This window comes from Cygnus olor, chromosome 2 (assembly GCF_009769625.2).
Source record: "Cygnus olor isolate bCygOlo1 chromosome 2, bCygOlo1.pri.v2, whole genome shotgun sequence".
Taxonomy (NCBI): domain Eukaryota; kingdom Metazoa; phylum Chordata; class Aves; order Anseriformes; family Anatidae; genus Cygnus; species Cygnus olor.
The window spans coordinates 139,450,279-139,476,614 of record NC_049170.1 but is presented as its reverse complement, the minus strand read 5'-3'; the positions used below and the strand labels follow the sequence as shown (position 1 = coordinate 139,476,614).

The 26,336-nt window shown below is 36.6% G+C and overlaps 1 protein-coding gene across 20 annotated transcripts in view; it reads left to right on the top strand.

Annotated features, from left to right (window-relative positions):
- Positions 1-23,725, top strand: part of UBR5 (ubiquitin protein ligase E3 component n-recognin 5) — an 83,411-nt gene extending 59,686 nt beyond the window's left edge. For 8 of the 20 annotated variants that reach the window (XM_040548663.1, XM_040548673.1, XM_040548667.1 and 5 more), the window contains 32 exons: positions 146-237; positions 1,196-1,342; positions 1,435-1,553; positions 1,644-1,770; positions 1,863-1,992; positions 2,524-2,684; positions 3,168-3,407; positions 4,295-4,418; positions 5,039-5,150; positions 6,260-6,391; positions 7,286-7,543; positions 7,914-8,182; positions 8,863-9,074; positions 9,395-9,625; positions 11,198-11,271; positions 11,908-12,080; positions 12,159-12,293; positions 12,778-12,998; positions 14,210-14,330; positions 14,424-14,531; positions 14,800-15,043; positions 15,613-15,724; positions 16,242-16,386; positions 16,691-16,821; positions 17,057-17,117; positions 17,455-17,630; positions 18,016-18,100; positions 19,440-19,595; positions 19,967-20,080; positions 21,190-21,334; positions 21,906-21,991; positions 23,111-23,725. In XM_040548663.1, the coding sequence (XP_040404597.1) occupies positions 146-237; positions 1,196-1,342; positions 1,435-1,553; positions 1,644-1,770; positions 1,863-1,992; positions 2,524-2,684; positions 3,168-3,407; positions 4,295-4,418; positions 5,039-5,150; positions 6,260-6,391; positions 7,286-7,543; positions 7,914-8,182; positions 8,863-9,074; positions 9,395-9,625; positions 11,198-11,271; positions 11,908-12,080; positions 12,159-12,293; positions 12,778-12,998; positions 14,210-14,330; positions 14,424-14,531; positions 14,800-15,043; positions 15,613-15,724; positions 16,242-16,386; positions 16,691-16,821; positions 17,057-17,117; positions 17,455-17,630; positions 18,016-18,100; positions 19,440-19,595; positions 19,967-20,080; positions 21,190-21,334; positions 21,906-21,991; positions 23,111-23,323 (4,854 nt within the window). In that variant the 3' untranslated portion in view covers positions 23,324-23,725. The remainder of the gene's footprint in view (positions 1-145; positions 238-1,195; positions 1,343-1,434; positions 1,554-1,643; positions 1,771-1,862; positions 1,993-2,523; positions 2,685-3,167; positions 3,408-4,294; positions 4,419-5,038; positions 5,151-6,259; positions 6,392-7,285; positions 7,544-7,913; positions 8,183-8,862; positions 9,075-9,394; positions 9,626-11,197; positions 11,272-11,907; positions 12,081-12,158; positions 12,294-12,777; positions 12,999-14,209; positions 14,331-14,423; positions 14,532-14,799; positions 15,044-15,612; positions 15,725-16,241; positions 16,387-16,690; positions 16,822-17,056; positions 17,118-17,454; positions 17,631-18,015; positions 18,101-19,439; positions 19,596-19,966; positions 20,081-21,189; positions 21,335-21,905; positions 21,992-23,110) is intronic. The other 12 variants (XM_040548672.1, XM_040548666.1, XM_040548668.1 and 9 more) reach the window with 6 other exon arrangements.
- The last annotated feature ends 2,611 nt before the right edge of the window (positions 23,726-26,336 follow it).

Genomic DNA, 26,336 nt, shown 5'->3' with positions numbered 1-26,336 from the left:
TAGCAACAGTTTCACTTTCTAGAATCGACTGACTTCTAAGTGAAGGCATCAGGTTTAACAACTGCAATTTTATTTTAACACGAAATGTTCTCGGATAGAAAGTGCATCAAGGAAAAACTCTGCATAATACTTTTAATTTTTTTAGGATATATTTGAATGCCGAACATGTGGCCTGTTAGAATCTCTTTGTTGCTGCACAGAATGTGCAAGGGTCTGTCACAAAGGACATGACTGCAAGTAAGTATTGTGTTCTGTTTCTTACAATTAAATCAGTCTTGTGGCTTTTTTCTTTACTGGTGATTGGTTTTGGTTGTTTTTTTCCCCTTGATTGTTTTTGGTTGTTTTTCTCCTTTGATTTAAATCTTCAGATATTAGAGAACAGAAGATCGGTAAAATATTTTAAATATATTTTCATTTTCTTCTGCTCTGTAGCATTTATTTTATGGGTCTGAATTAATAACGTGAAGCCATCTCGTAATTTTCACTTTATAGAATTCAGAGTAACTGAATAAGTCTAACACCTTTAAGTGCTTAATAATCTGAGAATAATATTCTTCATTTTGGGCACCTCCAAAAATTTTCTGAAGCCTGTGATTCCCAAGGACGGATCGTTCTTGTAAACTTTCATAAAGAAGTGTAGTATATTTATCTCCAAGATCAACTGTAATAAAGGGAGAAGTGAGCTAGCAGTCAAATGAACAGTCAAGATGTCTCTGATCAACCTGACCAAAGCTTTGAAGCTGCAGATGTTCTGTACTGCTGTTACAGTGTGTAAATGTTACCACATTAATATCCTTGCTATAGTAAGCTAACAAATAAAATTATAAAGATATTCTCAGCATTTTGACAATTATTGAGGTTTTAGTGCATGTAGAAAGGAACTTCAACTTAACTTTGGCTGGAGGATATTTTGGGGAAGAATATACGTTCTTGGATGAGCTTTAAGGCACTATGAAAAGCTCTACAGTGAAACAGCCCTCATAAAGTGAGTGTAGGAAACAAGAATAGCAAATGCCAAGTGTAGCGGCGTTAAAAAATGCATTTCTTTTTTAAGCTACATCTTTGTATCTTGCTAATATAATAAACAAAAACTGTAGTAGGAATTGTGATGTCTACAATAACACCTACAGCCTGTGGAAAATATTTGGTATGTTAATGAACAGTGTTTGCAGCTCACCTTTTCTCTTTCTTATAGGCTGAAACGAACATCCCCCACAGCTTATTGTGATTGCTGGGAGAAGTGCAAGTGTAAAACACTAATTGCAGGACAGAAATCTGCTCGCCTTGATCTCCTTTACCGCCTGCTTACCACCACAAATCTTGTTACTATGCCAAATAGCAGGTAAGTTCATATGTGCAGTGACTAGAGCAGAATAATCTTTCTTGCTTAAAATATGTGGTATGATATCTCCACTAATCAATTTTTCATTACAGGGGAGAACATCTCCTACTATTTTTAGTACAGACAGTTGCCAGGCAAACTGTGGAACACTGCCAATACAGACCACCTAGAATTAGGGAAGATCGTAATCGTAAAACTGCAAATCCTGAAGGTAAGAGCCCTTTCACTGAAATAAATGGTATTTATAATAAATGACAAAAATTCAATACCTCTTCCTCATATTGCTTTTTTATCTCTATAGATTCTGATATGCCTGATCACGATTTAGAACCTCCTCGATTTGCTCAGCTTGCTTTGGAACGTGTTTTGCAAGACTGGAATGCACTGAAGTCTATGATCATGTTTGGCTCCCAGGAAAATAAAGACCCGTGTGTATTTACAAATAGTTGTCAATGTAAGGTTTGATCTGATGTTTGAGACCTGCTGACTTACATAAAACTTAATTTCTTTTTTTCCTAAGTCTTAGTGCAAGCAGTAGGATAGGCCATCTCTTGCCTGAAGAACAAGTTTACCTTAATCAGCAAAGTGGAACTATTCGCTTGGACTGTTTTACGCATTGCCTTATTGTCAAGTGTACAGCAGATATTTTGGTAAGCACGCTTAGCCATGTTTTACGTAGACTTCTGAATAGTCATAGAATGGTATGGCTTGGCAGGGAACCTTGAAGATCATTGGTCTGTCCCCCTGCTGTGCAGAGACATCTCTCACTAGATAACGTTGCTCAAAGACCTGTCCAACTTTGAACACTTCCAGGGATGGAGCATCTGCAACATCTTTGTGCAACCCGTTCCAGTGTCTTACCACATTCATTGTGAAAAATTTCTTTGCTATATCCTATCTAAATATACCTTCTTTCAGCTTAAAACTGTTGCGCATCATCCTGTCACAGACCCTGGTAAAAAGTCTTTTTCCATCTTTCTTATAAACTCCCTGTGATATAATGGGATATTCTAGTGTATTTTGGGTGATGCACTGTGAGACTAATATGAGAATAACTTCAAATCGTGTTATTTGCGAAGTTACGCTGGTATCACTGTGGTCTGTTCTTGAATCTTAATCTGTCTTGTTTCGTGCTTCTAAATTACACTCTATTATTGGGTTGTAATAATCTGTTTCTGTAGCTTTTAGATACTTTACTGGGTACTCTGGTAAAAGAATTACAAAACAAGTATACGCCAGGACGTAGAGAAGAAGCGATTGCTGTTACAATGAGATTCCTGCGTTCTGTGGCAAGAGTGTTTGTCATTCTTAGCGTGGAAATGGCTTCCTCCAAAAAGAAAAAGTAAGTGCGGAAGGTAGGAGGGGGTTGTTTTGGTTGTTTGCTTTTTTGTTAATTCTCTCAATAAATGAGTTGATACTCATCAGTAATAGGCAGAAACATTTGAACTAAGGTGCAGTCTGTAGGCGGTGTTGTATTGAAATGTACGTGCCTCAAGATTGCACAATAGCTGCTGGTATTGTGTGTAGCTTGTAAAGTTTAGTTTCTTAAGATAGATGCTGAACTTCTCTGTTCAGGGTTTTGGGAAGTAGGTTTTTTATTATGTTAGTCAAAAATACAATCTTTATCTGTTTATCATTGGTAGATTTAGATGCTCAGCCTTAGTCTCTCAAGTTACTGAATGTTTCTAACTGACTTTAGTAGTTCTGCATATTGCTGCTATATACACATGTATGTACATACTAAAGATAGGATTGTTTGAAAAATTTGTTGAAAAATTCATATTGAAGATGTACTTACCTTTATTTTTCCTTATTTTTTCCCTAGCAATTTTATTCCACAGCCAATTGGAAAATGTAAACGTGTATTCCAGGCATTATTGCCCTATGCTGTCGAAGAGTTGTGCAATGTAGCAGAATCTTTAATTATTCCGGTCAGGATGGGAATTGCACGTCCTACAGCACCCTTTACTCTCGCTAGCACCAGCATAGATGCCATGCAGGGAAGTGAAGAACTATTTTCTGTGGAGCCTCTACCACCAAGACCATCATCTGACCAGTCTAGCAGGTAAAGGCTCACTATTTGTTCTTTGCAAAGACTGTTAAAGATGGGTTTTGTTCTATGTTTTTGTTGTTGTTTTGGTTTGTGTTTATTAACCTTTTGTTAGTAGAAAAATGGTAAAGCTTCTTATTCTGGACGAGTATTTTGGAAATACTTTCCTAGTGACAGCTTTCTTATGTAATTTAGGTTGATAGTGATGTCCAGAGGTCATCACCCTGTCCCCTTCCCCCTGTACTCCCACATCCCCATAAGTCCCCATTCAAGTTTTTGTCAGGTCACTCAGGCCCTTGTCCATTTAGATGCAAAATCTCTCCAAGGATTTAGATTCCACAATCTTTTGGTATAACCTTTTTGGATCGGTGACCACGCTCACTGTGAAACCGTTTTTGAAATGTTTTATTTTTTATTTCCCTCTTCCTTCTCCTTTATTTTAGCATAACATGAATTTCTTGTTCTAACTCACATCCGTTTCTTCTTGCCTTCTGCTGTATACCTCTGAAAAATAATAAAAAAAAAAATGTTTTTGCTAGCTTTCAACTGAATGCAAGTGATCTACTGACTTTGGAAGTATTTACACATGAAGCACGGAGTTTCTCTTACAAGTTTTTGAAGGTCTTTACAGGTTTTAGGTGGTCTAGGTGTGCTGATTTACTATTTCATTTGAGCTTTGCTATCAGTGAGTTATTCTGCCTTCTACCCACCCATCTAGGAAAAAGAAGCTGATCTTAGTTTCATGATAAACCTGCAAAAGTCTTTCTTCAGTCTGTTTTTTTCAGTCTAGGCACTTCATGCTTTTAGAAGGTTTCATTTTAAAAAGGATCAGAACTGATGCTTTTTTTCCTTTCCTTATTAATGCTTTTTTTTTGTTATAACCTCTTTCTTTTTCTTTTAAGTTCTAGTCAGTCTCAGTCATCGTACATCATAAGGAATCCTCAGCAAAGACGAATCAGCCAGTCACAGCCAGTTCGTGGCAGGGATGAAGAACAAGATGATATCGTTTCAGCAGATGTGGAAGAGGTCAGTTTTCTTTTTCTCCCTTTCTTTCTTCCCCTCAGTATGGGACCTAATGCATTAGCATATGCTTTAATATCAGAGCCAAAAATTCATGCATCAAGGCCTTTAGCTTGCAAAAGATACTCAGGGTATCCCTTACAGCACAGCAATATTTTGTGGAGTCCATAAAATTCCATAAGCATTTTGTTTTCATAGAGCTTTGAATACAAAACTATGTTGTTTCCAGGAACATTTAGTTACGTGAGAGTATACGAAGTATATACAAAGCATTTGACAGAATAACAGAATGACTTAGCATACAATACATACATCTGTAGTCTCCTTTATGTGTAATCTTACACTTTGTTATAACTCCCTTTAAAAATGGTCTTTCAACATATGGTTACTAGAGGGACTTCTACCAGGATGATAGCGCTTCCCTATTTAGACTTCTAGGCTTTGTTCAGTGTTACCCTTTCATCATTAAAATCTAATGTCCAAAGCTGTCTTTCATTCGTGGGATCTTTTTCTTAGATCTTTTTTCTTGTTAGTTTTTTAAATGAAAGTTTGCACTTTGCTTTTGAAAACACATAGATCTTTGATATAGAAATTATTTTGGTATAAAATTAAAACGCTCTTTCCAGGTTGAGGTGGTTGAGGGGGTAGCTGGTGAAGAAGACCATCATGATGAGCAGGAAGAACATGGTGAAGAAAATGCTGAAGCAGAAGGACAGCATGATGAGCATGATGAAGATGGTATGTATAATGTACATTGTGCATATTACTGGTTGGGTGAACTAACTGTGCATCAAAACCAAAAGGGATCTTCATAGTCACTAATGATCATGATTTGGGAGATTTCCGTAAACAGAGAATCAAAGGAGTTAGGGCTACACATCGTAGAAAGGAGATGGGTAAAATTACAGATTGCAATGTACCTCCCTGATAAAAGCAATTTTTATTTTTGCACAAGGAGAGACTATTAAAGCATCAAAGAATAAAAAAAAAAAAGCTTGTTAGATGTTAACATATTAGATTTTTCCTTTTGTATTTGTTACTGTTGACAAAGTATTGACAATTTTTGACGCAAACTGTTTGGAGGACTGAAAAGTAGCTAAGCTCTTGAATGACTAATAGAATAGCAGTTACGGTAGATGTGCTCTCAAAAAGGATCTGAACCGTGGTGAACCAGTTTTCAAACTACTCGTGAAATATGGAATTATGGATCAATTTTTAATAGAAAAAATTCATCCATTACGTTTGGAAATTCTTAGTATTAATGTGACTTATCTTGTCTCTTTGGGATTAGATTGTCCAAAAGTATGATTTAAATAAAATTACCTTCTATTCTTTCTGTCTGTGCCTCATGTTTCCAGTCAGTTCATTTACAGGACAGGAAATCTGTTTATCCACTTGCTGAGTATTTGGAATATTAATTCTAAAAACTTAAAATTGAATAGAACCTGTATTTTTAAATAGATTTTTTAAAAAAAAGTTTTCAGATATTCCTTGGATATTCACTTGAAATAGCATGTGGTTAATTTCTCATACATGTCCACAAATAGCTGTGGAGTCTTTTGGTTTGAGCAACTAATCCTTCAAGCCTTAATTTTCAGTGTGTGTATTGAATGTATGCGCACAGCACTGAGTGAGAAGGTCAGGGGTAGCTAACTGCTGAAAAATGAGGAAAAAGCTGCAAGTATTGCTTCATGTTTGCACTGCTTTTATGCTCTTTCCCTGTATATCTTTTAGTTTTTGCTATAGTCAAGGGCTCTGGGTTTAGTTTAATGTCTTTTATGAGCTACTACAGCCACTCTGTTTTTCTCTGTTTTTAAACGTGAGTTTTTTTATATTGTTTTTTGTAGGCAGTGATATGGAGTTGGATTTACTAGCTGCTGCTGAAACAGAAAGTGACAGTGAGAGTAACCACAGTAATCAGGACAATGCTAGTGGGCGCAGAAGTGTTGTCACTGCAGCTACTGCTGGCTCAGAAGCAGGTATGCTACCTCATCTCATGTTTAATCTAGCCGTTTAGATATTAGGATTAAACTGTACAGGAAAAAGAAATGTAGTAGTAGTTTAGCTTTAATAGGGGCAGGACTGGTTTCAGCTAAAAAAATGTTATCCTTTGCCTTTGGAGCTGGACTGTATCCAGCACTTCAAACATATACTGGAGAAATGATTTACTTCACAATTAGATTGAGCAGAGTGAGAATTACCTGATCATGATGTTCTTATAACAAACACCTTTCCCTCGTAATCTTTTCCTTTTCTTTTTCTTCTTCATCCAGCTTCTTCCCTCACACCTCCATCTTCCAATATTTCCTGTTTTTCCTTTGCCTATAATTAGAAGGAACTATGCAGATTTTTTTGCAGAAGGTGTGCTAAAGTGAGAGCCGTCTTCTCTGCTCTTACAGAGCTTCTGCATGTGTTAGCTGAAGATTATCTATCACTCCCGTGAAGTGCAGTGAAATATTTTCACTCATTTTTAGTGCAGAAGTTAGCTATGGTTTAAAGCAAAATTTGAAACCTGAACAATCATTTAAAGGCTTTTTGAAAGTAACTGCTCTACTGTCCAGTCTGGAAGCCCAGTTTTTAGAGCCTTCTGACAGGGCAGAATCAGTGAACGTTTTAAAAATCAGATTTCTTCATTTGTCTTTTGAAATGCAAATAATCTCAGTGCTTTTTTTTTTTTGTGAAACTGGTTTTGGAAAATTTGCAGTATGTCATAAGGATAATTTACTGAAAATTTGTGGTAGTGGTATGTGAATGTTTTTATAATGTGTAATTTCTTCTTAAGGAAAACGTTTTTACAACAGTTGTATGATATATCTATGCATGCATATGACTGCAATTGTCAATTACTGTTTATTGCTTATTTTCTTTAATAGGAGCTAGCAGTGTACCGGCATTTTTTTCTGAAGATGACTCTCAATCAAATGATTCTAGCGACTCGGATAGCAGCAGCAGTCAGAGCGATGACATAGAACAGGAGACCTTTATGCTTGATGAGCCTCTGGAGCGAACCACAAATAGCTCACACGCCAATGGTGCTGCCCAAGCTCCTCGTTCTATGCAGTGGGCTGTACGCAATACCCAAAACCAGAGAACTACTAGCACTGCTCCTTCTAGTACATCAGCCCCAGCAGGCAAGTCTGAGTAAAATGCATTCATGAAAGTCAATTAACTTGTGGCTTTGCTCCCTCCTCTGTTTTCATTTGTTCTCTTAAGGACGAAATGTTACATATTTGTTCTAGAAGGACAGCAATGACATACTTTGACCGTTCTAGTACTGGTTTTGAGTTTAACAGAAGGAAGGATCCAGTCTAGTTCTTAAAATGGTATAAATATGCTTGCAGTAGCTAGTCATGTTTTTTCTAGGTAGTAACTTTTTACTTGCTATAGATGTGATGTCAGTAATATTTACAAGGGTTTTTACTAGAAATGGTCATGATATCTGTCAATACATAAAATGCGTAGCAAAGCTTAAATTCATCAATGTCATACTTTTATATTTAGCAAGTTCAGCGGGCTTGATTTACATCGATCCATCCAACCTACGTCGGAGTGGTACCATCAGTACGAGCGCAGCAGCAGCAGCTGCAGCACTTGAAGCCAGCAATGCAAGCAGCTATTTAACATCTGCAAGCAGTTTAGCAAGAGCATACAGTATAGTGATACGGCAGATATCTGACCTAATGGGTCTGATTCCCAAGTACAATCATTTAGTGTATTCTCAGATCCCAGCTGCAGTGAAGCTGACTTATCAAGATGCTGTTAACTTACAGGTAAGAACACACACAACTTTGTATACATACATTTTCAGTAGAATTAGGATTTTTTTTTAGATGGAATCATAAAATAGTTGAGGTTTTTAAAGACCAGAATAGAAAAGAATGAAGAAAGCTGGCTGGTGTTGGATCAAGAACCAAATCAGTGGAGTTAGCAAATGGCAAGAAAATCAGGCTACAGAGCTAATATTGGAGCCAAGTAAGGAAAAGACTGAGCTAAAAGAGGAATTTTGTATGCAGTTAAAATTAAGATCTGCATAGAAAATTGTCCTTTTCGCTGAAGTTGCAAGTGGTGAAGGATGGAGGACACCATATTGGGATGAGGGCTGTTAAAGCTACCAAAAATTTGGGAATTAGACCAAAATGTACATAGCTGTGCGGTGTGGACATAAGGTGAGGAGTAGAAGAGGTACCTAAAAATGAGGGAGAGATCGTGAGGATGCTTTACAGAAACACTAAGGTAGTAAGGGAAGAGAGCTGCACACCACTACAGTAAATCAGCTATCTCCATAAAGCTTTCAGAAATTGTTCGTTGGTCATTCTTGAGTGGGATTTTAGAGTCTCTTTGTGGGAAATCATATGTAACTGTAAAAGCAATGGTGAAGGCTTGTGTTGAGATTGCATTCTATCATCTGTTTCTGTTGTTTGCAAAACTCATTAAATCTCATTTTCTGTAGAATTATGTAGAAGAAAAGCTTATTCCTACTTGGAATTGGATGGTTAGTATCATGGACTCTACAGAAGCACAGCTGCGTTATGGTTCTGCGTTAGCATCTGCTGGTGATCCTGGGCATCCAAATCATCCTCTCCATGCTTCTCAGAACTCAGCCAGAAGGGAAAGGATGACAGCTCGTGAGGAAGCTAGCTTAAGAACACTCGAGGGAAGAAGGTATGAAAATAGTTTGATTATTGCATGGGATATGAAGTACTAGTTTAGTTTAATTTTGTAATGCAGCGGCATAGTTATTGTTTTGATTTAAGGTGGCTGCCTGTGTTGTTGTTGCTACTTGGTTTATTCTGATGTAGTAGCTTTATCTCAGGTAATAACTCCGTGTAATATATTGTACCTGAGCTGCGTTCACACGGAGAAATGTGAAATCATTGCTCTTACTATCCCACTGTTTTGTATTTCATATCTATATCTCAAATGTAGAGACTAATAGTAAAGGATGCCTAATCTCTGCGTATTCAATTCTTTTCTTTCACTAGGCGTGCTACTTTACTCAGTGCTCGTCAGGGAATGATGTCAGCACGTGGTGATTTCCTGAACTACGCACTGTCTTTGATGCGTTCGCACAATGATGAGCACTCAGATGTCCTTCCTGTTCTAGATGTCTGTTCACTAAAGCATGTAGCATATGTTTTTCAAGCGCTTATTTATTGGATTAAGGCGATGAATCAACAGACAACATTGGATACTCCTCAGCTGGAACGGAAAAGGTATTGAGTCTGACTCAGAACCAAAAACTTCATTGCATGGCAATGCCTCTAACAGATGCATTAAAGACCAGTTATCAGCTGAAAAATGCACTCTGCTCCTCATGTTTAATATGATAATGACTAAGTTAGAAATCTGTTAAACATGCTAAAAATGGCATAAGAGAAAATTTAAAAATTTGGTATAGTGAGCACAGTAGTTCAATTTTCTCCTTTGGTTGGGGTACTTAAGTCTTAACCTGATTATGTAAAGCACGGTAGGGAAATTGATAGCTTTTCAACTTACTGACGTTTTCTGTTATGTTGCTTCAACGATAGCATTTTACAAGGTATGCCTGCATTTCTTTCCTCCTAAGAAAGATTTTTTTTAGAATGTCCTGTGATTTGAAGTGGTGATTAATGATCACGTGCATATCCATGTGTTGGTAGTCTATGCTATCAATTTCTTCTACTTACTAAGTTTGGAGGTGATGTACCTGAGTAGTCATAGTCAACAGTTAGATAAATGCAAGTCTTTGCTTATCCCTGCCCCTGATTTTCAATGTCGCGGGTCGAACACAACACAACTGTTCATTTTCTCTACAAATTCAACAACTGTAAAATACGAGGTATCAATATTTAAGATACACTGGACTGCTGCTTTAGTTCAGATGTTAGGCTCAATGTATATGGTAATGTAAGGCCTGTTAGAACCTCAGAATGTATACCAGAGGTTATTGCTAGAAACAGTAGTTTCCTCAGAAGTATTGTTGGTTTAATGCAGTAACTCATTCAAGTTTTGATGCAGACTGAGTTGAGTAGTTGAAGCTGTGGCTTTAAACCTTTTCCAGGCAGTAACATACTTCTGGAATCTACTTTGTCCCCCAAAAATTCATGTACTGAAATCTGTCAAATCTGTTCACCAAAGAATTGCTAAGTTCTCATGAAATGCTTAAGCTATGAATGCTTAGACTTCTTCATTTAGAAGTGAGTGGTTCAAATTCGAATAAAGTCCCTTGCTGCAGTTAGATGACGTTTTAGTAGCCTGCATGAAATGTTTTTATTGGTTTCATCTAATTCCAGAACATATTTGGCACACACTGCCACAAATCAAAACTAATCAAAGTTCTTGATGCTTATTATAATACAGTGAAATCTATTTCTCTAATACACAACTCAGGCTTACGTTTTGAAATGTGATCGTTTGAAATTATAGGATCAAGCATATTCTACACAAGTGAATTCTAGAATAGTATTCAGTTATATAATTCTTCCCCTAATTTAGGGTTCCTAGACTTTTTGACACTGATGTGGTCTTTAAAAACAAATGCACCTATCGCTGACTGAAGCTTTAACTCTTTAGATCAAACTTGGTAGGTGGCCAAATGCATTTAGGGGTAACTGCCTGAGCAGTGTAGTGACTATGTAATGAGAGGTACTTTTCAGCTTTGAATACCACCTCTCAATGGAAAATACCTACTTGTTCACCAGTGACTTTAGAGTTCTTATGATGTAAAGTTTGCGAGTATATTTACTGATTATACTGTTGATTTTTATTGACTGCAACAGTTGTAAATGCTTTTTTCTTTCTTTTAGAACTCGTGAACTTTTGGAGCTGGGTCTTGACAATGAAGATTCAGAACATGAAAATGATGATGATACCAATCAAAGTTTGTATACAGAAACACTTCTATCATATGCTAAATTACAATACTTTCACAATGTTTTTTTCCCATTAGCTAGCTGAGGCTTTGAATAAGTGTTTGCTATTTGCATATGTTAAGACAATGGAAAGATGTCCTTACTAAAGTCTAGCTTTGAAAGACTTTCATACCATTATTATTTTACCAGATTTCTCCTGCCATTCCTTGTTCTCATTTTGGGGCCCTCTTTTTATCTACTCTCTCTCTCTAACCTGCAGAGTTTGTGCCCTTATGGTTCTGCACAATGGCAGAATTTAAAATTTGAATCTGGGCTAAACTGTGATTGTTTCAATCTGTTGAAGATACTGCTGAAAACGATAGAATGTGTACTCTGTATGAAGTATATATAGTACAGCTACAGTTATTAAATGTACATTCATTAAAACTTGCTACAGTAAAAAGAATAAAAGCGACAACTAAGCAACTTAATAAAAATAGAGGGTTTGAAGAAGCATCCTGGAGAGCTGATAAATTTGTAGAGAGGTGGTGTGCATTCCTGTTCCTTCAGTCGGATAGATAAGAGAGGAGCTTAATAACTGTTGATAATTCAAATCTTTAGCTTTTATAACTCAAAATTGAAGTGAAATCTTCTCTGATATTTAGGTGCTACACTCAACGACAAAGATGATGACTCCCTCCCAGCAGAGACTGGCCAAAACCATCCATTTTTCAGACGATCAGACTCTATGACGTTCCTTGGCTGCATTCCACCCAATCCTTTTGAGGTTCCTCTGGCAGAAGCCATCCCCCTGGCAGACCAGCCCCATCTATTACAGGTGACACCAGAGATGGTGTTCTGAAAGATAACTGCAGTTTACATTTTCATTTCTAACTGAAGTATATTATTTACCCAGAATGCTTTTGTTAATTTTCAGCCCAATGCTCGCAAAGAAGATCTCTTTGGCCGACCAAGCCAGGGTCTGTATTCATCTTCTGCCAACAGCGGGAAATGCTTGATGGAAGTTACAGTGGACAGAAACTGCCTTGAGGTAGACTTAAAAGTTTGATTACTTTATACAACGGGGATAATTTAAGCTAGTACCTTCATTCCTTAAACGACACTTTAATTTTTCACAGAAAATTTTAAGTAGCTTTTAACAAATAATTCAAAAGCCCAGTAAATGCAAAAACTTTAATTTTTAATTTTTATTAAATCTTTATATGTAACATTTTTGAAGTCTGCTATAAAATCTGAGTTAATTTTGAAATACAAATTTTATAATCATGATAAGAAATATTACTGTGCACAGTAGATTTGCCATTTAATGTTTGGTCTGTAGGCAAATCAAGTGTATGAAATGCAAATACAAAACTGGAAAACTGTTTTTTCCTATTTGCTGAAGCCATTGAGATTGTGTTTATCAGGGTAATTATAGTACTCATTTTTGTGTGGTTTAGAAATTACATATATCCTGAGAGCCTTCTAGTCTGCTTTGACTAATCTGTAATTAAGTTTTACTTTTCCTCATTTAGGTTCTTCCAACTAAAATGTCTTATGCAGCCAACCTAAAAAATGTTATGAGCATGCAAAATCGACAAAAGAAAGAAGGGGAGGAACAAAATGTGCCTACAGAAGAATCTGAGAGTTCAAAGCCAGGGCCTTCAGCTCATGATCTTGCAGCACAACTGAAAAGCAGCTTGTTGGCAGAGATAGGACTGACAGAAAGTGAAGGGCCGCCTCTCACATCTTTCAGGTAGTTGGATTTTAAAATTACTGTATGAAATATTACTGAACTGATAAAAGGATATTTGGGACTCTGAAACATCTTTTTTAAGATGGGTAGCTTTATTTAGTTAGAAAGTGTTGTTTTTACTTAGTAGCTTTTAAAATGAACAGTTGATCAGTCTTGAAGTCTGTGCAAGCTAGTAAAAATCCTTTACCTAACTTCCTTCTGCAGACATGCTATGACTTCTTAGGTAACTAAGTTAAAAATAGGAGTTAACAGCTTGCCATCTGTGTCATGTGATACTGACCACATTTTATGCAGTTAGAGATCGAACAGCCCTTGCTTTGAATTAGAGCTTTTATTTTTAATAAATGTCTAATTGAAGGCAGCCCTGTAACAGTGAATTCCACAAAGCAGTGAAGTTGCATGTTTTTGGAGTAATTACTCTGTGGAAGCAAGACTTGTGTTTCAGCTGAAACTGAGCAGTTTAATGTGTATATTTTTTCTTATTGGTATTCCATCGTGGGTTTTGTCCACAGACAAAGAGACGTAGAGAGTTGTTGTGTAATAGGATTGATATCAATTACTTGCAGGTTATATCTGAGGACTTAGTTTTGGGGGACACTGGTAGGTGTTCCCATTTTATTTATTTTGAAGGCTTTTTCCTCCACTGCAATAGATGCCAAGTTCCCTACTCATTGTTCTGTGACCATTCCAAATGCAAATCAAGTTATTAGTTCCTTCATATGCTAATACTTAGTATTAGTGTACTTCATATACTAATACTTAGTAACTGATTAGCTCAGTAGGCAAAAACCATTTTTAATTGGCCAGACTCTAGGGCATTATAAGACTGAGGTCAGTGTATAGAATCCCTTACATATTAAGCCAAGTGGTATTTGTTAACACTGCACAGTAGCTGGAAATCCTGGACATCTCAAGAGAATTTATAGTCAGGTTCTCTTGCTGTAGTTTCCAGGTTTTGTTATTTAAAGTGTATTGGTTTTTATCTATGTTTGTCAGTGACCCATGGAATATTTTAACTAATGTCTTGCTTGACTTATAATCAAGTAATGAACATGGTCATTTGACCTCTACACCTAACTCTAGAGTACAGTGATGTCCTGCATAGTCAAGTTGTTTAGAAATAAATAACTTATTTGGAGGCGAGAGGGTAGGTAAAAGTAGAACTATGCCAAATATGTCTGAAGTTATTTTTTTTATTCTCCTTCTCTCAGGCCACAGTGTAGCTTCATGGGCATGGTTATATCTCACGACATGTTGCTGGGACGTTGGCGCCTTTCTTTAGAGTTGTTTGGTAGAGTATTCATGGAAGATGTTGGAGCAGAGCCTGGCTCGGTATGTATTTTCTAGTTTAAGGACAATTCATTTTCCACCTAAACTATGAACCTCCCTTATTCTGATTTCTTTTTATTTATTTTTTGTTTTAAGATCCTTACTGAATTAGGTGGCTTTGAAGTAAAGGAATCAAAATTCCGCCGGGAGATGGAAAAACTTAGAAACCAGCAATCCAGAGATTTAACGTTGGAGGTAAAAAATGTTAGTTTTTCTTCCAAATTTATCTTAATTAAAAGCTGAACTATCGAATGTTGCAGTAACTTGATAGGAGAAGCTGTATTTCAGAGTATGCAAGCCAATGTCTTAAACCTTACTGTATCAGCTGTGCTGTGATTACCGTGTAGTTTTATCATAGCCTAATGGGCATTTTTCTGAGCCCTTGCAGAAGCGTCCAGAAAGTTTCTTGTGAAGCTGAAATTCTGTTGGTATCGTGATCAATAAAGAACAAACTTTTTTGTGTTTTGAATAGGTTGATCGAGACAGAGACCTTCTAATTCAGCAGACCATGAGGCAGCTCAACAATCATTTTGGTCGCAGGTGTGCTACCACTCCAATGGCTGTACACAGAGTAAAAGTTACTTTTAAGGATGAGCCAGGAGAAGGCAGCGGTGTAGCACGAAGCTTTTACACTGCCATTGCACAGGCTTTTCTGTCAAATGAGAAACTGCCAAATCTAGATTGTATTCAGAATGCCAACAAGGGTACCCATACAAGTAAGTGATGTGCAGCAGTTAATCTCCAGATAATATTTATAAAAGTGTTGGATTTATTTTGCATTAAAATATTTGCTCTTGTCTCACTTCAGAGATTTTTATTGCTAAGTCAGCATGGGAACTTTGAAAATTGTGTATGTTAGTTCTCTGAGGCAAGGAAGTTGTGGTGTTTTTTCTTAAAACAAACTCTTGTTTCGAAAGCTCTTAGTTTTTTTTGAGCATCTGTCTCTCCAGTAGGTAATTACTGTCAAGATTTTAGGCAGTAAGTGCATGTGTTTAATATGACTGCTCCATCTGGCATGTCACAAATAATTTTAAATGGTTTTTGAAACTGTATATAAATTTTAGAAATATTTTTGCATTTGTAAGTTGGTACAAACACTACAGGTTCCTTTGTTAAGCCTTTCTTAAGCTTGGTTGAACTCACATCGCTACTTTAAGTGAAGTGGTTCTGTCTTATTGATGTTTTCCAAGCCGTCTTCCAAAATTGTGTCTTCCTTACACTGTAACTGCTATTGGAGAGAGAAGTATAAAGATGTTCATGGTTATGAGTTTTTCTCCTCCTTTAGGTCTGATGCAGAGATTGCGAAATAGGGGGGAGAGAGATCGGGAAAGGGAGCGAGAGAGAGAAATGCGGAGAAGTAGTGGCTTACGGGCTGGTTCTCGGAGAGATAGGGATAGGTAAGTGATACATTTTTTATTTGTTGGAGCTGGTTTGTCAGGTAGAATGATTGCCTTGGTTATCTTCAGGAAAGATAATTCTACTTAAATTCAAGGCGACTGTCTTTTTCACTTTTGGGAGCAATTTATGAGGTAACTTCTTGAAATTCAGTATATACTTCAATTCTTTAAAAATTGTTTTACCATTGATAGATTGTCTCAACAGTATGCCGTAAATCTCTCTTGCTAAAACAATAATAAAAACTTCTGTTTTAGCATCAGTTTGTGAGGTGGTTTGGAAACAGCATTGCCGTTGGTGGCATGCCTGACTGCGTTATTTAAAATACTGGTAGTATTAAAATCGCTGGCTCATTTTTGAATCATTCTGAATCGTTCCCTCTAAGCAGTTATGAGAAATAACTCCTCCTGTAGCATAAAAGCTAATGCTGTTTTGAATCCTTGTGCCAATTATACTGTTCCAGAAGAATTTTGCATGTTTCCTCTGAAATTAGTACAAACTGCTCTAACTTTTTTTAAGGGACTTTAGAAGGCAACTTTCCATTGACACACGGCCTTTTAGACCAGCATCAGAAGGAAATCCTAGTGATGACCCTGATCCTCTTCCAGCACATAGGCAAGCCCTTGGAGAAAGGCTCTACCCTCGAGTGCAAGCAATGCAACCAGTAAGTCTTATCTGTCTAGTACATTACATGATACGTTAAATGTTCTTGGCATATTTTCATTAAAAAAAAAATAATAAAATTCCCTGTCCATTATTGTTTAACTTGCTTGAAAATATTTTAACATGTATGCCCACTCTTATATTCTTCAAGATATTTTTCAGTTTTTGTTTCTATAATTTATCATTTAGCCTATGAGGTATCTTGCAATGCATTTTATATTTAAAATACTGAAACTTTCATAAAACTGTATTTCAAAATGAGAGAACTGGAGGAGGATATAAGACATGTCATTCTGTATCCCCAGGCATTTGCAAGTAAAATCACAGGAATGTTGTTGGAATTGTCTCCTGCTCAGCTGCTTCTCTTACTAGCAAGTGAAGACTCCCTTAGAGCAAGAGTTGATGAAGCTATGGAACTCATTATTGCACATGGCAGGTAAAGTACCAAAGATTCTGTAAAAGATGAAAACTGATTTTGTGGCCGAGGCACTCGTACTGTGCTACATCTAACTCCAATGCATCTACCTTGCTTCTTGCTTTCTTCTAGACGTTTTTCTCTGGGCAAGTGACTTGTTGACCTTGGTTTAATCAAATCTGTCTCATGTCAGAATATGACCATTCTTTATTGTGAAACTAAATTTTAATTTGCCTTTGTTTTTTTCCCTGTTAAGGGAGAATGGTGCTGACAGTATACTGGATCTTGGATTGCTAGACTCTTCAGATAAAGTGCAGGTAACGTATTGTTGCACAATTAGAAATTTACTGGAGATCCAGTTATATCAGTTAATTTGGAACCTAAAATGGAGCCTTCTCGTATCTTGCAAGACAAAGTTCTGCTTAATTATCTTGTGCAGTTATCTTTTTGTCTGAGTAAAGATGTTCTTGTTTTTTTTCTTTGAAAAGATGAAGCGCTAATCACTCAAAAGTATAAAACGTTACCATTCAGGAATGTCATTGGGCTTCTTAACCAATGAAACTTGAATCCTTGGCTCTAGTAGCAAAGAGTTCGGTGATGTGGGTTGGTAGCTGGAAATAGATTTCTTAATTACTATTCTGACTTTCAAAACAGGAAAATAGAAAGCGACATGGTTCCAGCCGCAGTGTAGTGGATATGGAATTAGATGATACAGATGATGGGGATGATAACGCACCACTTTTCTACCAACCTGGAAAACGAGGGTTTTATACACCAAGACCTGGTAAAAACACAGAAGCAAGGCTGAACTGTTTCAGAAACATTGGCAGGTATGTGATTAACGTACTAGTCTGAAAAAAATTTAAACTATGAGTATATGAAATACCACAGAAGGGTACCAATGATCCAAGCTGCAAAAACTCTTTATTCTTTGTGCTCTATATTTAGCACCTGGTGCTAAATAGTGGAGAAATTGCACGCTTCAGCTTGAGATTTTTCTTCCTGTTACATTTTTTTTTACAATCTGAAGGTTTTATACTGCAGAAATTATATTTATATTTTTAAGAGGATTACATGTGCGCAGTTTTCTTTTGTGGACTGAAAGAGCTGGAAAGCTTGATTCTTAGAGTATTTTTACTTTTTTAATGCAAGTTTACTGAAAAATCCCCAAAGTAATATGTCATACCAAAACAAAAATCAAATTTGTATTTTCAGAATCCTGGGATTGTGCTTGTTGCAGAATGAACTGTGTCCTATCACGTTAAATAGACACGTAATCAAAGTTCTTCTTGGCAGAAAGGTAAGTTTGATCATAGAAATTTGAATTTGCTTTAATTACATAAAATCTCATCTTTATAACTGCTTTTTCCCACGTGTTGTGCATTGACTTGTCGAGTTGGTAACTTTAAAGATGCTAGGATGCTTTTAAATTGAATTTAAGAAGGTTTTCATTTTAGATTGTGAAATGAGTAAATCTGTTGGAAGGTATTTGAATAAGATGGAAAGATTTGCATTAGGTTAGCCTTTGATTCCCTGCAGAAACAGCATACTGTGTCCTTTTCTTCCCCTTTCTGAGACTGAAGACTCAAAGGAGTGGTGTTAGTACCAGACAACAGCATCTCAGCTTACCCAAAACCATTTTTCTTGATATTTGATAGAACTCATTGAATTTAATTATAATTAAGTTTTGTCTCATGCAGGCATAAATTGATTCAGAGCACTAGTTACCTAAACTTTTGCCAAAAATACACTTTTCACCCCTGCATGAACATCAGTTATGTGCTGCACATTTCATGCATTAGTTAAGAACATCGTAAGGTCATAACTTCATCTTTCTGATGCAACCAAGGTTTGTTATTGCTGGCCTTTTCTTTAAAGACAATGCTGATCATACTATCAGTTTTCCAATATACGTATAATCTTTCATGAAAAGGGTTAGTGGCAGAAAGATGTGTCTCCAGATATCCCGATTCCTTCCAAGAGAGATTTCCCTTGAATTCTTTCATTCAGGGTTTTCTTTTTCAATATACATTCTGTCCAGTTAAATGTTGAACACATCAAAGAATAATTTAGTTAGAAAATAGTGGATGACTTTCCCTCCAGCCTGCTAATGAACAAGGAAGTGAGGAACTGTAGAAAACCAAGTAGGTGTTGGTACTCTGATTGCTGGAAGCTGTGGTATATGGCTACCAGGACATCAGCCATTTAAATGTATAGCAGCAGTATGTGCTCAAATGGCGAACAGTCTTTCAGCATTTTGGAGCACTTGATGCAAATTGTTTCCAACTTCAATCTGTAGTGATTTAGGTGATATGTAGAATTAAAAAAAATCACAAGAACTTGTTACGTTTCTTTTTTAACCTCTATGCCTGTAATAGCAGGAAAGGCTTTACAGGTCTGTCCTTATGTTCTGGTAATGCACTTCAATTGAGTATTCTCATGCATCTTCAACAGCAGGCTGAAAATGGGAGTTTGACTACTGTTATTTCCTAGGGTCTGTATGCTTTGTTGTACGGGTTATTATGAGTTGTGATACACGCACTGGTATATGGTAGTGCGTAGATTAGGCACAGGTCACCATAATTTTGAGTATATTCTTAAACAGGTGTTTGAAACATCTGTGTTTTTTTTTTTTACAGGTGAACTGGCATGACTTTGCTTTTTTTGATCCGGTTATGTATGAAAGCCTTCGGCAACTTATCCTCGCTTCCCAGAGTACAGATGCTGATGCAGTGTTCGCAGCAATGGATTTAGCATTTGCAATAGACCTGTGTAAGGAAGAGGGTGGAGGGCAGGTAAGGATGGATAAACCTGTGTCTTTGTAGTTTAGGAATTTGACAATTTGTGCATGTTGCCATGTATGTATAATCCAGGCTCTTCTAAGGTCCCAAAGCTACTGTTCTAGCCTTTCTAGATAATACAGTATTCTCTTCAGACATTGAACTGTGGTGTCTTTTTTTTTCCCTTGAAGGTGGCGTAGAGCATACCATAAAGCCTGGATAGTAGAGTCAGTCCTAGGGAATCTCTAACGCTTTACCCTGTAGTAATTGTAGTATGTAGTATTCCTTTAGAGGAATATTAAGCTGTAAATTGCTGATCAGCATACCGTGTCTGTTGTAGTAATAATCTCATGTTTTCTTTAATTGCCCTTGTTACTTTGCCATAGGTTGAACTTATTTCCAATGGTGTAAATATACCAGTCACTCCTCAGAATGTTTATGAATATGTCCGGAAATATGCAGAACACCGAATGTTGGTGGTAGCAGAACAGCCTCTGCATGTAAGTTTTTGGTGGAGCGTGCTTTTAAAAAAAACAAACTAAGTAATAATCCATAAGATTTCAGTCAGTTAATTCTTCTCCTCATTATGGTATTGCTACTCAGGTTCTTTGAGGTCTGACAGCTTGATTAAAAAGACAATGTTTTTTTGTAATTGTATAGCTCTTTTTGCAGTGTTGTGAAGACTGAGTACCTTGAGCAAGTAGTAGAGTACTGAGTACTAGAACGAAAGACAATTCCTTTTAAACTTGATTTCGTTGGTTAAGTCTGGCAAGAAACCTAACAATTGACTGTATTGAGTTTGAATAATTTTTGAAGCATTTTTAAAATGAAAGTTAGAGTAATATATTTATGTAAATAGTTTTATGTAAGTCCAGTACTTAAAATACTCTGTCATATGATACTAAATCTAAACTTAGTCATTTCTGCTGACTCTGGTTTCCTGCTGCAGTTCTGAGAGATGTGGGCAGACTCTAGATTACTTCTGTGCAGATTATGGCCAAAATTCTTCCAAAAGGAACGTGTTCCTGGAATGAACTCGCTTGGTCTCGATATCTCCATAAATTAATAAGTACTTTGTTATAAGAGTTGAAAACTGTAACACTTGTATTCATTTGGGGATTTACTGAAACAAATTTATTTAAATTCTTCCATTTTGAAAACTGAGTTTTAACCTTTACAGGATATAATCTGAATGAAACATGTATGTGTATACTATCTATGTATACACGTGTTACAGTTTTAAAGCAGAATTGCCATATAAGTGCCTGAGGAAGCAAAGTGAACATAAGATGTGATAATTGTTTTTTGTAACTCGTAGCTCAGAAAAATATGTGAACTTCTCAGTAACAGAGTGCAGATGCTTCTGCTCCTGCAGCTGGTGAAACATTAGTTCAAAGCATTCCTGGTTTTGCAATACTTGGTAGTACTGCTCTGCTGCTTAACGTGCTGGTGCAGCTCTTTGGTTCAGAAAATTGTATCTCAGGTGGGAAAGCTTTGAAAGAAAAGAACAGCTAATAGAATGATGAATTTTGAGTTGATAGGGGATTTTGCGTGGAATTTCTCAGTAAGTGATGTGACTGTAATGTGAATCTTGTGGCTTTCACTTAAGGCAATGAGGAAGGGTCTACTGGATGTGCTTCCAAAGAATTCATTAGAAGACTTGACAGCAGAAGATTTCAGACTTCTGGTAAATGGCTGTGGTGAAGTAAATGTGCAAATGCTAATCAGCTTTACTTCTTTCAATGATGAGTCAGGTATGAAACAATTTATTCGTTCAGAAACAGAGTTGTAGAGTAAATACAGTTTAGAGTGTGAAATTACTAGCATTAAGCTTAAAGTACTTCTTCAAATTTGACATCAGTTAATAAGTCACTGAAAATCATAATAAAATTCCTACTATGTTCATTACATACCCTGTAAAATGTTTACCTTCAGTTGGGGTGGGGGTGTGTTTTTTAACTTTGCTGTCACTTGACATTGATGGAAAGGATTATGTTACTGGTAGCGTGTCTTTCCCTCTGGAAGTTCTGACCTAATATTAGAACTACAAATGTGATGTATGCAGTCTAATATTTCTTTAATAATTTTAAAACTGTTGAGCTTTCATTGGGCTTTTCAGGTGGGAAGGTGTGGGAAATATACTGAGGTATGTCAGAACTAGACTTCACATTCAAAAGTATGTGTATTGGTTTTGAAATTAGCCTGTCTCCAGTATCAGATTGTAGCTGAGATCCAACTTGCAGTACCTGTAGAACAGCTCTCGTAATATTTATGGTTCAGTGCACTAACTAAATTACATACAATTTTTTTATTTATTTCCCATAGGAGAAAATGCTGAGAAGCTTTTGCAGTTCAAGCGTTGGTTTTGGTCCATAGTTGAGAAGATGAGTATGACAGAAAGACAAGATCTGGTAAGTTGTCCATTCTCGGTGAAAATATGCAAAACAACTGGCCTTAGTTTTGCATCATTACTGTTTTTCAGTATGTGTACCTACAAAGACTTTGTATGTGAAAGTAAGGTTGCAGAGCAGAGTAGTAGGGATCGGTTAGGCTTTCATTTCTGGAAACATTAGATGTGAATCCTAGACCTTGCTGCTGGAAGTAGATGTGGTGTGTCCTTGCCCATATTCACAAATGCAGAAGCATGCTTAGTCTCTGCAAAGTAGTTCTTAAGCTGAGTAACTGTTGTTAGTCAACTGTGTTGTGGGCTAGTAGGGTTTTGAAATTGATTTCTTTTCCTGGATCAGCTATTGTCTTGACTTCTGTGTATCCTGAGGGCAATGCCTGTATCCTCTCTGTAAGATGTCAGTAATGATACCACCTCCTCCTTCACAAAGCCTTTTTGGAATAACTGATGAGAGGCATGAAAGAGTAAGATTGTTTCACTTTGGAAGACTTGCTTATAAATTGTGTCCATGATCTTCTTAAAACTACTCGCTTTTAACTTCCTACCACTTAAGGTACTATCTTTCCTTAAGGTACTATCTTTCCTTTACAGTTTGCTAGAAGGAAATGAGGACTAATCTGGAAAGCAGAAAATCTAGAACACCTTTGTTAAGGAGTATCTGTGATTAAGCTTTGGTAGTGACACTGCTCTGCAAGTTTCACGCTTGAGAAAACAAACACAATATTCTCCCTTGCTGTCTGTACAAGTACTCTGTTCCTTGGTCATTAACTGTCTTGGGAGAGCTTTCTAGTATGTTTCGTATTGATGGCAGTTAAAACCTTCCCAGTTGGAGTCGGGGATATTTTATTTACTGAGGATTTGTTGATACAGGATCATTTCGAGTGCTACTTCTATCAGTTTTTAACAGACTTACATAAAATTATGAGCAGTTGAGAAAATGAAATGAGGGAAGCTATTACAAAAGTATTTAGCATGACCGCTGAGTGTAGCTGACATACTGAAAGGAACGTAGTATGATCAAAATGACCATGCAGTTCTTTTTTCAACCCATGCTACGACAGTATGCAATGTAAATTTTAGCCTTGTCCAGCACAATTTCTAATACCACCTCCTGTTTTTTCAGGTTTACTTCTGGACATCAAGTCCATCATTGCCTGCCAGTGAGGAGGGATTCCAGCCTATGCCATCAATCACAATAAGACCACCAGATGACCAACATCTTCCTACAGCAAACACTTGCATTTCTCGCCTTTATGTCCCACTCTATTCCTCTAAGCAGATTTTGAAACAGAAATTGTTACTCGCCATTAAGACCAAGAATTTTGGTTTTGTGTAGAGTATAAAGTGTGTATTGCTGTGTAATATTACTAGCTAAGTTTTGTAGATTTTTCCATTTGTCTATAAAAGTTTATGAAAGTTAATGCTGTCATACCCCTGGTGGTACTTTAAAGATTTAAATGAATACATTCCTGTACTAAATTTGTAACGTAAAGGCAAAAGGAGCGCTGGCAATATCTGATCGCAACAGTTTGCTAGTCAATAACTCCTTGGCCTAACCCCAGCCAAAGATGACAGCAGAACAATATAATTTACACTGTGATTTATCTTTTTGCTGAGGGAAAATATGTAAAATGTTCTGAAAATTCACTGCTGCCTTTGTGGAAAGTGTTTCAGCAAAGGTTCTTGTATAGAGGGAGTAGGGAATTTCGAAATAAAAAATTAAGTATGTTCTGTGTTTTATTTTAACTTTTTTATTGTGTTTAATTTGTGGTTGGCTGCAGTTGTGTATCATGTATATTGAACTTGTAAAAAGTTCCTGACAACTCAGATCCCAGAGTTGGGATCGTCCACTTATGAAACCACTTTCACTGCAATTTTTGTTCTGGTTGCATTGAACTCTGGCACATCAGATACCATCACTAATATTTTGCATGTAATCTGTACCTTTAGTGTGTTTTTTTGTACATACAATGAGGCCAATGCACAGTATTTCATAGTTCACAATCAACATTTTTGTATCCCTGTTTCAGTGAACAGACAGTCAGGAGATTGTTCCACTACCAGTTCTAACCCGACACTTGTACTACGTTATCTAACTATGTAAACTCAGCCTGGGCACTTTCTGGTAACTGTAAAATGTTTATAAGATCATGATTATTGAAGATACATTTTGGAAAACTTTAATGTTCGTGAGCAGCTTAACTTCTTTTGTATCTAGCCTTTTTTTAAGTATCTTGTTACAGTTTTTTAATAAAGAAATTACAGACAAAATACCAAGTTATACTGAAGAAACAATAGTTTTTATTTATTTAGCCATTTATACTTTAGCTGGCAGCATACACCAAACACAGCTCATCAAAAATCTGAATTTTGTAACTGAAAAATTGACCTGCAGAAGACATGCATTCAGCCCGCATTTTACAGTTAGCAGAGAATCCTGAATGAAATGGGCCAGGCAACCCCTTCTTTTGACAGAATTGGTTTGAAGGGAAAGTGGCTTGTTCTGAAAAAAAACTCAAGGTTATTAGGTTAGAATAAAATTTTGAAACTGTGTTGTAGTGGGTTCTACTGTATTTTCACTTTTGAAGTGGTTGCTTTTGGGGAGGGCAGTCTTTGAACATAGCATAGGACTTGTTTTTCCTAATGCTTGAGAGATTTTTCGGAGTTAGGGAGTGATTCATAAAGGGAGGAGCTGCTTTTTTTCTGTATCATAAACTTCTAAAAGCTTAGTGGACTGAAGTATTGAAGGCTAAGGGTTTCTGCGGTGATGATGTTCTCCCCCTTTCTTGCTTCTCCAATGCCATGAGTGTTAGTATTTTTTTCTTCCTTTTGCTGGGGAGAGCTAAACTAAGGTTCCATTAAAATCTGAGTGGAATTCAACTCTGCTAGAGTTCCACTGGATTTTCCTTTGTGCTTTGTGTCAGCTAGTTGAGGATGTCCAGAAGTTAGCTATAACTGAGATTATTTTTTAAAAGGCTCTGCTTTCATCATTTATTTAGTTGCTGCAGGTATGAAGCACAGTTGAGATCAGAAATTCTGATCACAAATTGCCAAATGGAACAGAAAATACTGTTTTCTAGACAGGGTTGACTGTGTCAGGCTTGTGTAGCTAAACTGCAGATAAACCAAGTAAACAGATGCAGAATTATTTCTGCATTTATTAATGCTTCCTAAATGACTCATCCTAGAAAAGGATAGTTTCAATGCATGGGGATTGGAGTATATTCTGGATTTTCTGTTGTGACCTTCAGTGTATCTTAAGTTTTAAACTTACCTGAAGATTTTACTGTGCTAGTTGAAATATGTTTTAAAAGGCAGTACTGTGCACAAGTGTAGGTGTACGTGTGTTAGTACAGAGATAATTCATACTGTATGGCTGCTGTCATGCTAAGGAGAACAGTTACAAAGGTACAAAGCATCATATACCTTATGCTCGGATGTCTTACTGGTGTAATTACTTTCATCACCAAAAACTCCTCTAAGGGAAATATGTGAAGTTAGTAGAAGGCAAAACCAACCAGACAACAAAAAGAAACAAACCCTGTTTAGGATGTTTAAGATAGGCCTCAAATCTACAGTCTGTAAAATAAAGCTCCCTCCCTCACAAAGCTTTGTGAGACTTTGATGTATTAAAAAGTATCCAAGGTCCTTGGATGAAAGGCCATATATAAATGTAAAATACTGTGTGTATATATATATGTATTGTGTGTATATGTATATAAGTGTATGTGTATGTATAACATATAAATATATGTTATATGTATATATATTTCTGTATATAGCTTAAACCTTTTTTTTTTAAGTCCTGTAATGTATAGCTAGACAAAAATAATGCAGGTAACTCACAGTAGCTCACCGTATATACACACACATGAGGCTTTCTGATGACAGAAGTGGAGAGGGGATCTAGGAATGATTTATGCTGTGGTCATTGACTTGAAATGTATATAAATAGCTTTTTTCCTCTGTACGGTATATTTAAACTATATCGAGATTTTAATAAGAAAAATGTTTATTAAAATCATACACCTCATCTCCCTTTGACTTAAGCCCTTCTGTTAGTTCACTTTTAAGATGTGATAGAGAAACGAGTTAAAGGAAAATTCTGTAACATTTTTATGTAGTCTAAATCCTTAGCTGTTTTTAACTGCTGAAATAGGAGATAAAGAATAGATACTGCTAAAACAGCACCAACATGCTAGTTCCTATCCTGAGGCTAGGGAGAGCTGACGCCCTAGTGCGAACTTCTCGGGGTTAGTTCTCAGCATTGGTTTCAGTTGCTTCAGCTTACTGTATCCAATCCAGAAGGTAAATTGCTTGCTTTGTTAGCTTACCAGAAATGAAAAACT